Raw genomic sequence first — 19,094 nt, 5'->3', positions numbered from 1 at the left:
AGCCACCACAGAGTCATAAAAAGACAGAGATTATATTTTTAGATATAGAAATATATATAATATAGTACGATTTTTTTCTCTGTAACCAACCACCAGACTCCATTGACAAAAATAAGAATTGCAGAAGCAACCAGCTTCTGCATCTTTCTCACCTCTCTCTTTGTACTATATTTCTTCACTTTCTCCATTCGTCCATTTCTGACATTCTCTTCCTCCCTTCATTCTCTTGTCTCTCTGGTCTATTCCTCCTCTTTATCTTTCTCATAATCTCTTTAATTATTTATCTTTCCTTTTTTCTTCTCCTGTAGTGGAAGCGGCATTTCTCTATTGATCTTGAAGCAGCGTTGGATTTCCTCGCTTCAGTTTCAGTCATTGGACGAGATCAGCGCCGGAAACGTATACATCTTCAACAACAGCCACCTGTGCTTCTACAACACTGTAAACTGGACGTCTCTCTTCAGGACGCCGAGCCAGAAAGTCCTGGTCCGCAACAACCGAGATCCGAAGGAATGCAGTAAGTGGTCGTGGGGGAGTTTGATTCCATTTGCCAAAATCTAAACATTCTGAGGGAAGAATTGAAGTTTAAATAATTTTGCAACATCCTTTTGGTATCAAAAACCTTTTTGGATTTTGTGCTACCAGCCATATTAAAGGTACAGTGTCTATTGGCAAAAATGTACTATAATTTTCATTGGTATGTTATGGATTCTTATTTACAGGTGTATATTCACCTGCAAATAAGAATCTTTGTGTTTTCATTACCTTAGAATGAGCCGTTTTTATCTACAGAGGGAGCGGGAGTCCGCCATGTTGATGCACCTGCAAATCATGCAGGGAAATGCCTTAACTGCCAGAGAGATAACTAGAGAACAAAGACATGGACCACTGTAGTTTTTTCTTAGCCTATGCAGGCTGTGGTTAGCCTCATCATTAGCCAGTTAATGTGTGTGGTGTGTGATCGATTGATAGGGGCTTACACAGGCCTCTTCATTAGGCTCAAGCCCCTGTCTACCACTGACTGTTCGGATGTTGACAAAGGGCTTAGCCCCCCCAAACGGGCGACACTCCTGGGACGTGGATGTCACTTACCGGATGGAGGACACGCAGAGTCCAATGAACAGCATTGATTGTTGTGGTTTGATTGGAAATAGGAGCTTAGGGTTCTGGTTGGGGTGGACTTTAATGGAGGAGATGTGGGAAATACCAATGTCTACTCACACAGCTGTGAAGCTCTTGGCTACACCAACACAAACATGCATGCATGTGCAAACACATTATTAGATACGTTTCACTTTGTCCCTGTATATTATTGGTCAATCCAGAGAAATATATATACTGTATCATGTTTCCAGTATGCTTGAATTGCATACCATGTGTGGGTGTGTATCTGTAGGCTACAGTAGTGTAGTAGTGGGTCTCATGCCTTAAACCACGTATATTTGCTTGTTTTTATACTTGTTTATTTACCTCCTGTCTCTCTACAGCTCAGCAGCGAATGGTGTGTGATCAGATGTGTTCGGATGACGGGTGCTGGGGCCCGGGGGCCGACCAGTGTCTTTCCTGCCGATATTTCAGACGAGGCCGCATCTGTGTTGAGTCTTGCAACCTCTTTGATGGGTAAGCAATCCATTCACAAACACTGTTTTTCTCTTTTTTCTTCCTTTGATGCATTCTGGGCAAATGTTTTACAAGTGTCCAGTAGTGTATTTCAGCTGATCCAACACAAATCTTTAGAATGAGCATTTTCCTGAATATCAGATCATTATGGTTTCAGGAGACTGCATTAATTCCCTTGCAAACCACCATACATGACAACCAGATGAAATTCAATCAATTTAAATAGCTTTGATGCATGAGAATGAAGTCAAAACAATCTCAGGGGCTCTGGAGGAGGAGAGTCTAATTGAACCAATACAGAATTTCACAAAGGGAACAGTAACATGAACAATTAAAGGAGCATTTGGCTGTGTATTACATCCATTGTCCAAAATCAATTTTAATTTATTGTAAGTATTATATTTTATTACAAATTGCCCATTTTGGCTGACAGACAGTTTATTGCTCTGATCTAGGAAATGACTGACATTTGTGACAAAGGCCCATACAGTGTCCTCACAATTTACTGATGTTCTGGTTTCAGTGTGAATAATTGCATTCAGGTCATTCCTTTATTCTGCCAAGACGCACATCAAAAAGATCACTGCCAACTCACCTGGGGAGAAACACTTCTTTGTAGATGTAATTTCTAGCCTTTTGTGCTACTCTTGAATGAACGAGGAGATGTTGTAAATCACACACTTTAAAGTGTCCATCTAAAATAAGACTTTATCGGCTGTGTCTGCCACAAGATAAATATGACTTTCTTGCAAGCAGTGATGTCAAGCTTGTGTTTTCCCTGGGGAAGAGGAGAGAGTGCACGTATGTGTGCACATGAGGGTGTGTGAGAGCGAGAAGCAACCCTCGGTCATGTTGACTTGTTGCTGGTCCTTTCCCGGTGCCGTTTGTGGGAGGGAAGCTTTGAAGTTGCCAGGAAAAACAGCTCACAGGAAAGGCTTTGAAGAAGACTGGTGAGGAAGAGGCGCATGGCAGGGAGCTGCTGAAGCACACTTGTTTCCTATACTGTAAATACAGTCAATCTCTGTGATGCATCGCAAGTAACGTTCGTCAGGCCCCCCTCTTGCTTTGTGTCACTGGACTGAACTCCGGAATCATAATGTCCATAACCTAAAGGTTTGCCTAGTGTAAGAAATCACCACCTGCCAAGCACCAAGTAAAATCTTACTTTGACAGATAAAGGGTAGAATTTGAGATGGAAACTTTAGATAACCTGTATTTCCCCCCTGGTAAATACTACTTTATGCTTTCCATCTCACTCAAGTTAATACAAAACTTGATTTGTAGCGCAAAAAAACTATTTGAGTGATAATAATTTAGTTAAACTAAACCCTTCTATTCTGCTAGCTCACTCCCTCCCAGCAAACCTTAAAAATGCAGCAGAAAGAACCATTTAGAGGACTTGGCCTTGTAGCTACAGAGTGTGTGATGCAAGAGGTAACATCAGCATTAAACTACACAACTACAGCTCATTGTAGCAGTAATACACCTGTGGGAGGGTGAAGAGAGGGAGTTCTGCACTTACACTACACTCACCTACCTACACACTGGACCTTTAAATTGTTAAAATGGCCGCTGGGATCAAAGTTTTACCCTTTAAATCAGTTAATTCCAAAAATAAGAATAAAATCTATTAATATTTTTGTCCAAATTGCCTCTAACTAGTCTTTTTAAATATAGAAGAAAACTGATATCCCGCCACTAATTGATTTGTCATTGACATAAAGAATTACTGAATTACTTGAGCCAGCGGAAAGACTTAGTACCATCATAAGTTCTAATACTGATATAATATAGAATGGTAATTTATTATTATTATATTATTTTCTTGTAAATTACAATGTACAGTACCATTGCTTATTATGGCTAGCAAAAAGAGAGGGCAAGTCGGTTCTTTTCCATAAGATGCTATGGTTGGTGCAATAACTGTCACCTCTAATTGTAATTGTAATCTAAATTGCAATAGTCAAGGTTCAACCAGTAGAGGGTAGTTGCTATGCGTATTTATAGCAGAATATAGAATTGAAAATTTGCACCAACATTTCAAGATTTGGACCTAAATCAACCAACAACATTACTAAATACCCATATGCTGTTATCAACAGAAAAAAAAGTGGTTTTGGAGTTTAGCTATTCTTAAAGAATTCCTTATTGCTGTTACTATGATTTCTTTATTATATGACCTCCAAGATTATACTATAGATACAAACAAAAAATTAAATTATGTACATTTTTGGAGAAAATGGCAGGATACTTATGTACACAAATCTAACAAGCAAGCTGCTTGCTATAGTATACTTGATCATCATCTGCCTAGAGATACATTTTACAAATATAAGGAGAGTACAATATCATTAATGTGATTTCTAAATACCTGACATAAATAATGGGTACAATCCATACTGTTTTGTGCTGTTCTACAATATATACAGAGAATACATTAGTAGTACATAAACACACAGCTAGACATCTACAACCAATGTGTACAGTTTGCATATTGCTCCGTGTTTCTTGCAGTCTAATGAATGACTTGTTCAACAATCTTGGGTTAAGTTACTGTGGGGTTCTACTGTGTGCAACATAGATTTACTTATATATAATAATATATTTTCTGCTCTGAATCTATTGTATGGTCTGTATATCTCTACAGGATTTAGTGGTAGCTCGTTAAATATGTTCTCAGGTTGGTGGTTTTAAACCTTAAGATTCCTCAGCTCGCCCTTGTTATATGTCTCCATTCTTAATGAGGAAAGGCACTAATTCCCTTTAGTTTATACGTCTGTTGAATAAAACAAAGGAGGAGCAAGGGAGCGCGAGAGGGGAAAAGAAAACGTCTGAGATGATGTCCACTGGGGTTGGAAGAGTAGGGAAGGAGAGGATTAGGGAGGCGTTGAAAGTGTTTAATTAAAAAAGTTGCTCTAGTGGGTTGGCCATGCTCTGGTTTGCTGGAGGTTTGGAGGTCTGAATGGTGGCCACAGTCCTGCTTAAATTCCTGCTCAAACAGGGCTAATCCCCCATCAGGCCATCCCCCAGTGGGGCTTTGGTGCACACTTCCAGCCGTGAAGGGGGCCAATCAGGAGGAACGGCTTTGACAGAATGGAAATGACCCTAGAGAGCACCACTGCTGAGGTCTTTGTCTCTCACCTATTCTCCTCCATGTATTTTTTTTTTTTTTTTGCCTCAACCAACAAAAGAGATATCTCTCCACTGCCTGGGTCCTTTTCTAAAGGATTCCCCTGGACAGAGCTTCCAGGAGAGAAATCTAATTTATTTTGGAACAAGGGAAAGAAAAACGAGGGAGAAATGTAAAGAGAGCAATGGGAGTTTCCTTTGAGTCCAGCGAAAACATTATTAATAAAAGGACACTGTGATACTGTATATTTGGATATTTGAGACGAACTGCTGTGAACACGACAGACCATTAGGACCATTAAAAAAAAAGCCCTGACATTAAGGCTTGGCAATAGGGAAATCTAGGATTTTATCTTCACTTTTATTGCCCTTTAATGTGATACAGTTGGACGCAGGAGTGTCAGAATGTCTTTTTTTCTTTTTTGCAGCTTTTAGAACCACCAAGTCTAAAAGATTTTCGTTGAATATTCACCACATGAAAATGCATAAAACACACATACCCGCAGGAGATCCAAAGTTCTTAGTGCAAGATCACATAAAAAACAGCTCACGAGGAAGGAATCTGTTGAATCTTTATTCCAGCCTAGTAGCATTGCATGCAAATACAAACAAAACACACTCATTGTCTCACCGCTGTAAAAAGTGGGCTTGTTTGTAACTGGGCGAATCCTCCTCTGAGGACGTCTGTCCTCTGAATCGGCTGATCGATCCCTCTGATGTGAAAAGTGTTTTTGATCGGCAGCGGTTGTTATTGACAGCAGCCACCCTCTGCTCGCCAGACACGCCGCACTTCAAAAAACTAAGATAATGTGCTGATTCTGACACAAACAAAGGGAGAAATTTATAGATCGGGTACATGCACACACACAAACACACCCATATACACATATAAGGATTCAACAGTGTGGCCTAAGGCAGTGTGCAGCTCCTGCCGCTGTAATTGCAGTGTATAAACCCAATATTGAGCTCTTTTGTTTACCTCTACTCCTTCAGAAGTCAAAGTGGGAAAACAAAATCATCATGAACTGCATTTATTACTCTAACTGGCTAAATAAAGAGTCTGGTATAGAGCTCTTACCAGTTGCATTAACTGCAATGATTCTTGAATTTGATAAGAGTATGAATTTCTTTGACTCACCTTTCTTCTATGCTTTTTTTTCTTTCTTGTACACTCCTTCTTCAAACTTCTGTCCCTGCCCTCTTCTGCCATTCCCTTCCCATTCCAGCACCAGCTCCCCCCTTACTTCCTCCTCCCTCCACGCATCTCGTGTTTGCCTATGATTTAAAAAGCTGTTCATTATTCATGGGCCTTCTCTGTTAACATATTGACCATACTAAGCCTTTAACTTGATCAAATTGTCTTAGACAGCTTGCTGCCCTGCATGCCCCTCTGCTAGAGGGCACTCAAGTAGTCAGTGCAAGTAGATATTGTGGAGATGGGCAACAGTAAATGAAGGGTATAACCTTGCTTTCTTGATGCTGTATCACATATTGGTTTAAAATGAAAAGGTTGCTATGTACAGCTTGCGCTAGTATGCACACAGCATACTTGAAATTCCTCCCACTGCAAGATCTTAATCAATATTTCAATCTGGGTACGCTCTCAAATCTATAATACATGCATCTCTATCTCGATTTCCCTATCTCTAACAGGGAAGTGCGTGAATTTGCCAATGGATCTGTGTGCCTGGAGTGTGATAGCCAGTGTGAGAAGATGGATGGAAACACCATGACATGTCTTGGCCAGGTAAGAATCCCCTTCAGACAACAATACTTGGTAGAGGTAGACTTTTCACTTTAGATTAAAACCACTCCTCTCATTTTTCTGTTCTAGATATTCTCATATCTTGTGCATGCTAAAGTGGGTTTCCACTTATTTTGTGAGAGTATTTTGGTCTTGCACACAGAATTTTAGAAGATATAAGTGGTGTGTTTGCAAAGGTGAATGGTAGGTTAATGGGAGGAATGATAAACTACTGTGGCTACTTTAGGAGTCATGGTTTTGGCAAGCACACACGCACACAGTCAAAACGGGAAAATGAGATTAGTTTCTAACCTTCCCTTAAAGTCACTTTTAGAATCTCGGATATGATCACACTAATGTTAGAATTTCCCTTTAAAATGTCACTAGAGATGCATGTGCCTGCACACAAAATGCATTCATATACAGTATTTCAAAAAACTACATGCAGTCATTTCATCATGTGCATTATAATACTATACACCAGTAGTTCCCAAACTTGGGGTCACCCAAAAAAGGTTGCAACAAAATCTCAGGGGCCATAGGACGATTAAGGGGATAGAAACCCAGAAAAAATACATATGTGTATACATATAACACAGACTTGTTTTTAAAGATTTATGTCTTCAGTAGGAATGAATGGGCTTGGGGTTGTATGCTACAGACAGTGAAAGTACTGAGAGGCGGACTAGCACATTGTTGGTTTGATTACTTTAACTTTATCCTTTAAGGGTTGTGAGCCAAAAAGCTTTGAAACGGCTGTTGAACTACCATACATTTTACATTTGTAGTGTTAAATCACAGAAAGTTGTATCTATGCATGACTTATTTTGTGCAATTTGTTAGCTGTGTGAGTAACCTTTTATGAATGCCCCTCAAGACAGAGGAAGACAGGCAGAGAGAGAATAAGAGATGAAGAGAGAGACAGAGAGAGACTCCTCAAGGATGCACAGAGGCTGCTGACTTTGAGATTCTGGTCACAGTTGAGTAGTAAATAACACCAGAGTCAATCATCCACAGGCGCTCTCACACACAAATACACATGCGAACGGCACACGCAGACATACTTGAATGCTTTCAGACATCTGTATGCGTCCGCACTCGCACGCACACACATGCAAACATGCAAAGTGAGAATGATGTTTATTGATGGCGTGTGTCTCAATGTGTCAGACTCCGAGAGGCTGTCCATCAGGTCACTGCGGTCGTCATTAGCAACGGAGCGCAAGAATACAACAGTTCACACACCCCTTCAGCTCTTGCACAAGCATGAACACACACACACAACAGGTTTAACAGTCAATTATTCTCTTACTACTTTCACACCCACGTACGCACACACACCGCTCTCCATCTTACTTATTCATCCTGTTGCAGCTTAGCTTGTGCTCAGTTACCACTTGTCATCTCCTCCGTCATATTTGATGCGCCACACTTTGACATGCCCTGATTCCTTATGCATTTTGCCAATTTTAACAGGGGGTGCAGCTGAATACACTCATGGCAATTTTGCTCAACACATTATAAATCACTCAATGGAATTCATGTGTCTCCTGCCTACATTAGCCGTGGTAGGAAGTCAGCAAATTGACATGATTTTCCAGGTTTGAATTTGATTCTGTTCAATTCTATTCTTTCTTCTCATACATTTTTCTATATCTCCATTCTTTTCTCTCTCTCTCTAATCCCATTACGTTTTCCCTAACTTTATTTTTTGCTGCTGGTTCCGTTCACCTCTTTGCCCATAATTTTGTCTTACATTCCTATATGTCTGTTCATTCCTCGCCTTTACATCTTACTAATCACTTCACTGCACCCTCCACCTCTTTTTCTTTATTCATCCCTTGTCCATTGCCTCCTTCTAACCCATCCTCTCATCTCCCTCCTCCTTGTTCTGGTCTGCTCTTAGGGCCCGGACCAATGTGTAAAATGCCTCCACTTCAAAGATGGACCCAACTGTGTGGAGAAGTGCCCTGATGGTTTGCAAGGGGCCAACAGTTTCATCTTCAAGTACGCCAAGGCCAACAACGAGTGCCATCCTTGCCATGCCAACTGCACCCAGGGGTAAGAGAGGAATGACACATAGAGACGCGTGTCTGTGTATAAAAATGAATGCATTTCTTTTAAGTGTTTCCTAAGTAATTCCCTGAGCGTTCTTCTGGCTAAGGTGCCTTTATGCTCTTAAAAGCACTATGAAGACATACTGCATTGGACATGCGGCACCTCCCACCCAAGGAGAGAAAGAAAGAAAAAGAGAGAGGGAGAGAAGATGACTTTATCTTGCAGCCACTAGATCCGCCGACCTGTAGCTGGTCTCTGGGGTCCAGTCGGTCAGGGGCAGAATGCATTGACCCTTTAGGGCATGTGGAGTAGAGTGTAGATGAACTATGAATAAAGGGATAGGTGCAGACAGACAGTGTCTAGAGGGGAGACACGGAGGAGGGGGGTGTACAGTGGGACGGGCCAAGACTGCAGTGGGAAAATGTAAGAGCAAGGGAAGGAGTAGGTAGAATACATGCCTTAAGAAGTGGTTCTAGAAAAACACATGGCTGTCTGGAATAAAGAGCGACCCTAATCTTCTTTGATCACATGAAGTCACAAATTAAACTACTTTACTGGAGCAAAAGGTCACCAGGAAAGCTGCACAAATTTCTCGATTTACGCCCTGGAAATACAAAAGGTCCAGAGTTACCTCATTATGGTGTATTATTTTAACTACAGGACAGATTCCTCTCTGTGTGGCATCCCAAACAAAATAAAGACATTTAAGTATTCGGCTTACAGCACTATAGAGAGAGCTTGTTGTACTTGCTGTCAAAAACAATGAGGTTTTCCAACCTGTTTGAAACTTTACATTTTCTTATTCTTCTGCATTTTTCTGCGGCTACCCTGTAAGCGTGGATAACATCAGTGCGGCTTCAAAGAGGCAGAGTGGAGGAGCTTCTAAAAAAGGAGGGGGAGTAAACAAAAGGGAAGCACAATGGATGGGAGATGTTGGAGGGAGAAAAGGTAGAAAGCAGAGGAGAAGATGCATGTGAGGTTATAATTCTCCCCATGACAGCTTTCATTGTTACGGACACACATATGTCAATATGACAATAGGTGTTTGAGGCCAAAGGGAGACATTACAGAGGTCAAGGGTCAGTGTCAGGAACAGAATAGCACCCTTATAGCTGGTAAAGAGGTGGCGGATGGTCAAACCAGAGGCCTCATTACTCTGCCTCAGAGGTTTTCAAACTGTGAGTCGCACCTCCCCAGCGCGGTGTGGGAGAGTTGAAGGGGAGATGCAGAGGGAGAGGTGTGAGGCAAAGACACTGTGAGGCAAAATTGACTGCTGAATGCCGGTTTGAAAACCAAAAGTTAGTTCAAAATTGACTGTGGCGCTACTACTGCCCTACCTTACTGCCAAAAAAGTAACAAATGCAACTTTTTCTGAAAGGCACTACTGTCTAAATGCGAATACTATGTGCTGTGCCTGCCTCATAATGTTTGTCAAACCACTCCTTTGTTCTCTCGGAAGGGAACTATGGGGCTCATTTGCACACACACTCCACGCACACACCACATTGGATACAGACACTGATTGCTCTCTAATTAGCTATTTGGTGCGGCATTTAATTGACAACGAAGCGACTTTGGAGAGGCCACAGTTGTCACCGATTTAATTCCAAAGTTAGCCTGCGCTCCTAATTTGCTATGTAATTTGTTGTGTCTTGCGTGCTCGTGCAGCTTGCACACACACACACACAAAAACACCAACAGAGAAGCATTCAAAAACTGTTCTCCTGTGTCTATCCTGCTGTTCAAAGTCCTCTGCTCAAGGAGCTAGAATTAATGAGCAGCTAAGAGTCTGCTCTAATCACTTCCTGCTTACGTAATGTTAAAAACTCCACTTCTCACTGACGGACATGTTGTCAGCACTATGTTCCAGTGGCTTTGATTGTTGAGGTAGTAACAACAAGAGATGCAAGTATTTGGTACGAAAGTAAAAGTGATTTTGTTAAAGATGCTAACTAAAGAGAGAAGTCCTTGAATCAGAGTTGAATTGAAATAAAATTAAAACAAGTTGATTCTGCAAACGTGTGAGCAAACAGTCGTGCTTTTGACTACCTGACTGTATGTAAGTCCAATATTCAGTCACCTCCTTTTAGCTCTGTGTTTGGTCTCCCCCAACACCTGATGTAAATTTCAGGCTCATTAGCTGCTAAATGCTCCACTTTGTTCACCAGCTATCTGCTAACTGTCCTCTGTGAGAGTGAACAAGTAAAGTTGGAAAACCCCCCAAAACAGGGTTGGAAAACCCCAAAAAACAATCATAGCATGATGACTGTTTGAGCAGCTTTAAGGGTTTAACTTTTGACCGTACAAACAAAAAAAAGTAGGGATTAGAGTAGAAAACAATATTGCTATGCTATAGAATGTAGAATCTAGTAGAAGTATTTCTCCTGCTGCTGTATTTTAAGGCCTGTGCAAAATCCTGCCTTAGATGTATTGTATTGGTATTTATTTGGTATTAAAACAGCCGTAAAAGGCTCAATATATTATATCCTAGAATATAATCATCTACATGCCACCTACACTGACCTAACATCTGCATCTCGTCCTGAACAGCAAGCCCAAAATGTCTATACCTATCTATAAACAGACAAATACTCAATGGAGAAACAAATATCCTTTAAAGATATTCTCACTACTTCTATAGAGGATGTTCATTTTAAATAGATATTGAAAGGTAGCCTTAGTTGTATTTGATTGAGATTCAGACTGTGTTAATTTCCCCAAAGATTTAACACCACTTTGTTTAGAAAATGCTCAGAGGCACCAGATGATGCAAAAATATTTTCTCAGTCCAAAACACCATTTAAATATCACATGAAACAAACAAGAACATTGCTTCTCACCCAAGCGCTTCTTCCTGTCATTTTGACAAGTGGTCAGCCGTGCTCTGGATTCAATTTTCCACAGGTCCTTACTCAGTGACAGTTGATTGACGTGGAAGAAAGACTACATGAGGTTTACTCATAACCTGTCCCTGGTTTAATGGATGATCTCTCTGGTTTGTCTACCCTGCAGGTGCGTCGGGCCAAGACTCCAAGATTGTGTTGGGATGATGGACAGGTAAGGGATCTCAGGATACATCTGTAATGTTGGACTGGGAGACCACCATCAGATCCTGCCACTACTCATTAAAATTACTCACGATACTCATTAACAAGAGTGCAGGGAGTTCTGTATTTTATAATTGATGGATGACTTAGGAATCTTTTGTCATGGTCTAAACTTTAAATGAATTTTGTTGTCTAATTTGTGCCACGATTTATATGCGCCAATGGAACCTCTGTGAATCACATCAGTGTATTATTTATTGATTATTTACATAGTGCTTTAAAGGGTACTAAAAGGCAATACATGGTTAAAAAAAAAACATGGTTGAAACGTTATCTGTTATACTTATTTATTTATTTTTATGTCTATTTTTTTTTCTATTTATTATTAGTAGTATACATTTGCCTTTTAATGGTCACCATTTAGAGACCTGAATTGACTTGTGACATGGGCTAGCCCCAAAAAATATAATGCATGTTATTACATTACTGCACTCCCTCTACTACTAAAGCTACTTATATTACTATTACAATAGTATAAACAAACAGGAAAATAATGTAGTAGGTTAAAGAAAAAGTGTGGTAGAGTCTGTGAAGAGCCGCACAACCTAAATAGCCTGAAGGCACAACAACTCTATTAAAATACCCATTAAAAACAGGTGATCTATACAATTAGAGCACATTCAATAGAGTGACGAACTCATTAGAATTTAACCAAACCAGTAAACCCATAAAAGGGGGTCTCTGGGCTCCCTTTAGACAGAGGAAACAGAGACGAGACCTTTTTTACTCCCTCTGGTAGACTACTGCTGCTCTAGTCCCAGAGTTGTTCTTTTGCTCTTACAATGGCATTATTCCCATGTCTCATCTGGTGACCCCATGTCGCTTGTTCTGCTGTAAACCCTTTCCTCCTAATTAGAGAAGTCCTTTCAATCGTCTCTCACCTATAGAGCTGTCTCACACTATTACCTGTCTCACCAGCAGTTTCTCTATTTCTTTTTCCATCTGCTGTCTCTCCCTTCCATCCCTTCTTTCTCATCACCTGAGCTATATGTAAATTCTCCTTCCTTTGTTCCTTTTAAAGCTGTTTTGTTTTTGCTCTTTTTCCTCCATGTTCTATATGGTTATTTCCATTGTTGTTGTTTCTCCTTGCCTCTCTTCCCCCTCTTGACCTAATCACTCCAATCTGCTGGATTACTATTCACCACATGACTGTATATCTCATTATATCGCAACACACAGAGCCCCCCCCCCCCCCCCCCCCTTTGGTTTTTCACAATCAATATAGCAAACGCTGCGGGACCTTGCTCTACCATAGCTCCATAGTACATGAGTCTTCCATTAGCTGTTAATGGCCTCTACAGCTAATAGAGTTTTAAACTTCCAGTATCAGGTAGAAGCAGGCGCTATTTTATGCTATGTGATGTGTTTTTTAAAAAGAAACACAGGGCAGAGAATATTCTGACACCAGTGAGAAGCGAAAAATGGAAAGAGAGGAAGGATAAAGGAAGAGACAATAATAGAAGGATAAAATTGAGTAGACACGAGTGCAAGAGGTCTGTAAATGGCAAATGCATTAGTGCCATCATTAGTGACGAGAAAGAGCTTTTAACTTCCAACCTTTAGGCTTGCCTGAAGCAGATTGTTCCCCAGAAGATTCAGAAGCAATTTGTGAAAGATGGGCACTTTTAATTTCTCATTTATTTGGAGTGATAATAGATAATAAATTATGCTGGAGACCACATGGAAATTACATCAAAGCCAAACTTTCAAATTAATTTGCAATACTGTTTAAAATGAAATACTGACTGTTACCTACGTCAGGAAGTATGGGAAAAAATAAAACAATGTAAAAGGTATTACAGCTTACAAATAAAACAGCTCAAATCTGAAGTTAAAAATCAACTAATATCTTAAAGGAATCTAAAGAGATATTTACATGTTCGAAAAGCTAATTGTAAGGACCAGTGTGTTGTATTTATGGAAAGGAGGAATCAATAACATGTAGCTCAATGAGTAACTTTAAAAAGTAATTTATTAAACATATATTTTTTTCTCAGTGGTACAGTAGTTGGACATGCGGAAAATAAATCTTTTCATGGTTGTTGTTTTCGATTGGTTTCATTGGTATCCATGGATCTCTTAAATGATGGAAAAGCCAATCAAGCTGAAGATGATAAAAGTACAGGGTTAAATCTGAAGTGCTAAGGATTAATTTTTTTGGGTATAACAGCCGGTTGGAGAATTTGTTGGCTGAGGTTAGCACTTTCTTTCAAAGTGCCTTTTAGTTTCCTAACGTTTCTTCTCTTCCACTGTCTCTACAGGACACCGCTAATAGCAGCTGGCATTATCGGCGGCCTATTCATCATCGTCATCCTGGCACTCAGCGTGGCCGTTTATGTTCGGCGCAAAAGCATCAAGAAGAAGAGGGCCTTGCGACGCTTCCTGGAGACGGAGGTGAGAGGGTAGAGGTCATCAGAACAACATGAGTCGATCAGTTTCTTTTACAGGAAAGGCTTGTTCAGTCACTGTTCCCCTTGAGCTCATTCACAGAGTGGTAGATCAGAGAATTAACTGCTCCATAAATGAATAGCTTTGTCCTGTATTATCATCAAACGAATAACCACAGTATAATTCATTTCATTGATCCAAGAGAGGAAACGCTTACTGTTATTTCGACAAGAAATGAACAAGGCAAAGTTTTGTTTTGGAGTTTGGTTAATTAAACTGAACGAACAAGCTCGACCAGACACTTTTGCTCATTTCCTCAGTTTTTGCCTTCCCACTTCCTTTGAGTTTGTTAGAGGTCCTGTACCTCAAAGTTGTGGCACTTTTTTTTCTAGACGGATGCCAACCAAACTAGACTCATAAGCAAACCTTGAAACATCAAACCTTGGCTATGGTACTTAGCCAAACTTGAAAATTATGCATGGCTGCCGTCACCCATCGATCCGGCCTTGAAGAGGGTTCATTTCTGGGAAGCATTAGAGAGCGGAGCAGACTTTATATTCAAAGGAGAAAGTCAAAGTTGGAGGTGTAGGTGAGTGCAGGGTTTATGTGTGCGTTCATGTTCAGGTTGATCACCTTTCTGCTGCTACAAGACACGCTCCCCCCTGTTTCCTGTGCGTAGCCCAGCAGTTATGTCATCACTGCAGGTCCGCTGAGTGGCCTTGCCTATAGGAGTGGGGCAGGCTGCTTGTCATTCTGCATTAGTATAATTTACAGGTAGAGGCAGCAGTGTTATAGACAGCTGTCAGGCTAGAGACGGGAATTGGAGGAGGCCGGCCACGGGCAGTTTCTGCCTCATCCCAGCCACACACATCCATCTTAATCAACCGGGCCCTGTTCCGACAGCCTCTTGACCGGGAGGGAAGTCTTCAGTCCAAGCAGATTTGCTAATGTACTGTCACAGAGAAGGAGGGGCACGGGAGGATCAAGTCAGAGGGGGGATCTTCTTGACCCCTTTTTCATCTCCCTGTTTAAAGTGGTCCTGTGACTGATTTGTGCTTCTGCAAAGGTTGACTCAATACTCCGCCAGGAAAACGTGAAATATAACCGTCCGAGTCAATTTTCCCATCCTCAAAGGAGACCTAATTGGGTGTAATAGTAATTAGATGTAATGGAATCTTTGCAGGTTGGCATACAGGTTAGACAGACCACTCATTAAAGGTAGGTCATGGGGTCAGTCTCCACCACGGCCCTTGTGCACGCACATTAGCAGCCTTGTTGTGGTGTCCTGAAAGAGACACTGGACCTGCTCAGTGTTTGGAGGTCATTCTGTTTAAGAGCATTTAGCTGAATGGTGAAGAACGGAGCTGTGGATCAACAGTCCACCACATCTCAGAGTCCTTATGCAGGTCATATAGAGGCATCAGTATTAACTTATTTCATAATAGTTAAAAACTCTTTGTAGTAGGTTTAGGTAAAGGATCTGAATGTTTCTTCCATGGTGAATATGTAATTGAGCCAACAAAATGAAGGGTTTCAATCCATTTAGTGAAAATCCAGCTATACAAAAATCCAAACTATTTTGTAAGCAGTGGTCATAGGCCTCCAGTAAGCATAACGTGCTTGATTTTGTTGCCAGCACTCATTTCATAAGGCATCAGCTTCCCCACACCACTCTGGAGTTTAAATTCTTTCCTTGAATATATGAATATGTGCATTCACACTGCATGCATACACACAGATACTCCTCTTTCCCCTATTCACTATCCATTTGGATGCTGCTCCCCACTCTCAGCTACCCAGCATACTAAAGAAAACCAAAAAACTGCACTCCTCGCAGTCTGCATCACACTTTCCAGGGGCTCTTTTTGGCTGATGAAAGCACACGATAGGCTTTGGATGGCTGGCGAATGTGGATTCTCTATTCAAACAAATAATAGAGCTGAGTCTGTGTCTGTGAATGGAGATCAAGCTTGTCAGGATGAGGGATTTGGGGACAGCGAGAAGGCTCTGGGACTCCCCCTCTCTCTCCCCATCTGCAATAGCTTGTTAAACAGAGAGCTCACCTCTTGTGTCAGACAGGAAGAAGATGCCTCCAGTACTCGCTGTCAAAACGTGATCTGAGCACTCGGCCTGCATTTCCATATCAAGGACACTATGTTGACTTGCAAAACACACTTCTTTGTTGTTTTCTTTGTTTTACTATTCTCTGTCTTTTCCTGCATCTTCACCTTCTCCCTCTTCTTTTTTGGTTCTCCAGTTTGATCTCTTTATCTCCATTCATCTGTCTGTCTTCGTTGCACACAGACACTTTATTCTTCTATCTTTTTAACTCTGTCTTTCTGTTTTTGTTTTTTCTTTTCTTTTCCTTCTCTCTCTCTCACCTTGAAAGAAAAATAGAAACTATAAGAAAAGTCCCACACTGTGGCGGCTCTTGAAGAAGCCCACGGAAAGAAATTGCTTTTCGCGGGGGGAAACGGCACAAACGGCGCCTGAGTCCCCTCACTGGAGCGGCATGACCCCAGGCCTTGGACTTTGACCCCAGTCCAACGAAGCAGGACTAATGCACTTAGAATCGCCCCCTCTCCACCCACCCTCCAAGGTCCTCTTTCAGCTGCTTTGCACAGACATAGGCCATGTGAGTGTTTCAGCACCACAGGCGGTGGACAGCTCCCACGCTGCTTACATGCTCTCTTACAAGAAGGATTTCAGCGTTTGGGGGAGCTGGACAGCTCCCGTTGTTCACCCGAGGGCAGGTTGACTGAGCTGAGGCGCGGGATGTCATTACAAATGCATGTAGTACAGCCAAGCATTGTTCAAATATACTTAGCTTAGGTTAAATTTAAGCAAAAATTCCAGTGATTGATACCAAATTATGTCATTGAAATATTGATATACAGATACAGCTCTCTGTCCTAAATACTGTCAAGTCAAGTGAGTTTTATTTATACTGCCCAGTATCACAAATTTGCCTCAGGGGGCCTTTACAATCTGTGCAGCATTCAACACCCTTTATCCTTAGACCCTTAGGAAAAACTCCTTAAATGGAGGAAAAAGTGGAAGAAACTTCAGATTGAGCAAAAGAGGAGGAATCTCTCTCAAAGGATGTACAGACATGCAATAGATAGATGGCACGTGTACAGAATAAACCAAAATAAAATCACAGAATGGACAATCAGGATGACAAAATTAAAGATTGGAAAAATATATGAAGAATATGGATCCTTGAGGATGACAAAACATTAACTGTGCCTAAGTTAATTGGCCTGAATGTTACCTATAATTACACTCCTAAAATTTGAAGGGGAAGATTTCCAAAGGAGTTCATTAGTAACTTAGTAGTACAGTAAAAGGCTCTGCTCTTTAGATGCAGATATTGGAGAAGAAGTGCTGCTGGGATGGGCTCACTAATACCGAGAATGAATGTCCTTGCATACTGATAAGCCTGCTCTCTTGCTATCGTGCACAAATTGTGTTAATGTGCTCTCAATGACTCTGTGTCATTGTGGGTCCCTGAGCATAGCATAAGAATATTTTACATACTCCAGATACCCAAAATTCAAGAGCAAAATAAGAATAAAATGTGTAAAATGTGAGGGCGCAAATGGTCTGTTTTGTAACCTTACAAGCCTGCAGCAAGTTTGTCCAGCCCAAACGTTACCATTGCATGATTAAATTCCTGATCTGAGGGTTATTATTTTAGAAGCTTACTCTCTTGCATCAATGCCACTCCAGTCATGCATTGTACCTTTCTTATATAGAAAATGCAAATCTCATGAGCCTATTTAACCATTATTAGGCCATACTATACAGAGAGCAATTCCTTTTTGGTACTTTTATAAGTTCTGTATTTGTAGAATGAACCAGAGCAGTATTCAAAATTTTGAAGGTAACAAAGTTTCATTGAAAAATTAACATGCATAGTTCCACAGTTAAGCTCAAGGTTTGTGACACAGCAATTTTGCTTCACCTGATTTCATTAGAAAACACCATAATGTTACTTAATACGGGTAGTGTAATTTGTGTGAGCTTGCAGTGCAAGTTTGTGTTTGGGGATGCTGTTTACTTATTCAATACAGGATAATTCTGTGAATGTATTCTAGCTCGAGGCTTGAACATGCTGCTTATTTGTCCACTGAAGCATCTGAATCCTCTCCACCGCGGCACCAGCAAAGCTCATTTGGCAAAGGCAAGGCGCATTATTAGCTGGCAAATAAAGTGGCGTGGTGAGTGTGTGTGAGTCAGAAGGAGAATTTTGCAGGCCATGGGTGTGCATCTTATTTAATAGACCTCTCCTGTCCTCCCCTCATCAGTCCAGTCCAGCCTCGACCTAATGAAACAATAACAGCTACAGCCCGTCACCATCTGCTCTCACTACTCTCTACTCTACTCTACTCTCCATTTTTCTCTTCCTACAGCGTCACTTCTTTTCTTGCTATTCATGCTGTGAATGTGAAACAAATGATGCAAATGCTGCTCTTTGCCCAAATACCAGGCTGATGTGAAGGATGTGAGCAAAGTCCTTTCTGTTGAGGTAAATAAAGTCGGCAGTCAGTGGTTCCATGTAATTTAATACTTCAATTGAAGGCCTTACACAAAAACCCTACCGCTTAATATGTCACTTAGAGCTGCTACACCCACCTAACTGAATATAACTTATATATCTCAGTGGAGAGTTTTAGATTGACAGGTTGGTCTTAAGGATATGAAGGCTGTCCACACACTGAAATGTGTAAGCTCCCAAAAACTTGATGCAACGTTTTAACTCATGCAAACAAATTTCAGCAGGCAAACAACCTCTTCTTTTCCTGTCACCCAACTGGGGTTGCATGTGCACATGCCATTGGAGAAAATGTGCATTAGAGGGATCTTGCAGATGGACTGGAAAGGCTACAGTAACTAAAAAGACAAACCAAGTCATGCTGGAGGATATAACTAATGGATTTTCCACAACCTGACAACCCAGAAGTTATTGTTTGTTATTTAGTTGTTCCTTTACAGAGGACAGTGCACATTTATCATTGTTGGCATTGTAATCATCAATGTAAATTGTT

General features: G+C 41.0%; 1 protein-coding gene across 5 annotated transcripts in view; it reads left to right on the top strand.

Moving 5' to 3' along the window:
- Positions 1 to 19,094, top strand: part of si:ch73-383l1.1 (receptor tyrosine-protein kinase erbB-4) — a 227,842-nt gene that overhangs the window by 169,354 nt on the left and 39,394 nt on the right. For all 5 annotated transcript variants that reach the window (XM_035677527.1, XM_035677528.1, XM_035677526.1 and 2 more), the window contains exons 12-17: positions 309 to 514; positions 1,485 to 1,617; positions 6,400 to 6,493; positions 8,397 to 8,551; positions 11,561 to 11,605; positions 13,917 to 14,049. In XM_035677527.1, coding sequence (XP_035533420.1) covers positions 309 to 514; positions 1,485 to 1,617; positions 6,400 to 6,493; positions 8,397 to 8,551; positions 11,561 to 11,605; positions 13,917 to 14,049 — 766 coding nt within the window. The remainder of the gene's footprint in view (positions 1 to 308; positions 515 to 1,484; positions 1,618 to 6,399; positions 6,494 to 8,396; positions 8,552 to 11,560; positions 11,606 to 13,916; positions 14,050 to 19,094) is intronic.

This window comes from Morone saxatilis, unplaced genomic scaffold (assembly GCF_004916995.1).
Source record: "Morone saxatilis isolate NCDOM2014 unplaced genomic scaffold, NCSU_SB_2.0 Contig6, whole genome shotgun sequence".
Lineage (NCBI taxonomy): Eukaryota > Metazoa > Chordata > Actinopteri > Moronidae > Morone > Morone saxatilis.
The sequence above is the reverse complement of the archived record's forward strand: the minus strand, read 5'-3'. Positions and strand labels throughout refer to the sequence as shown.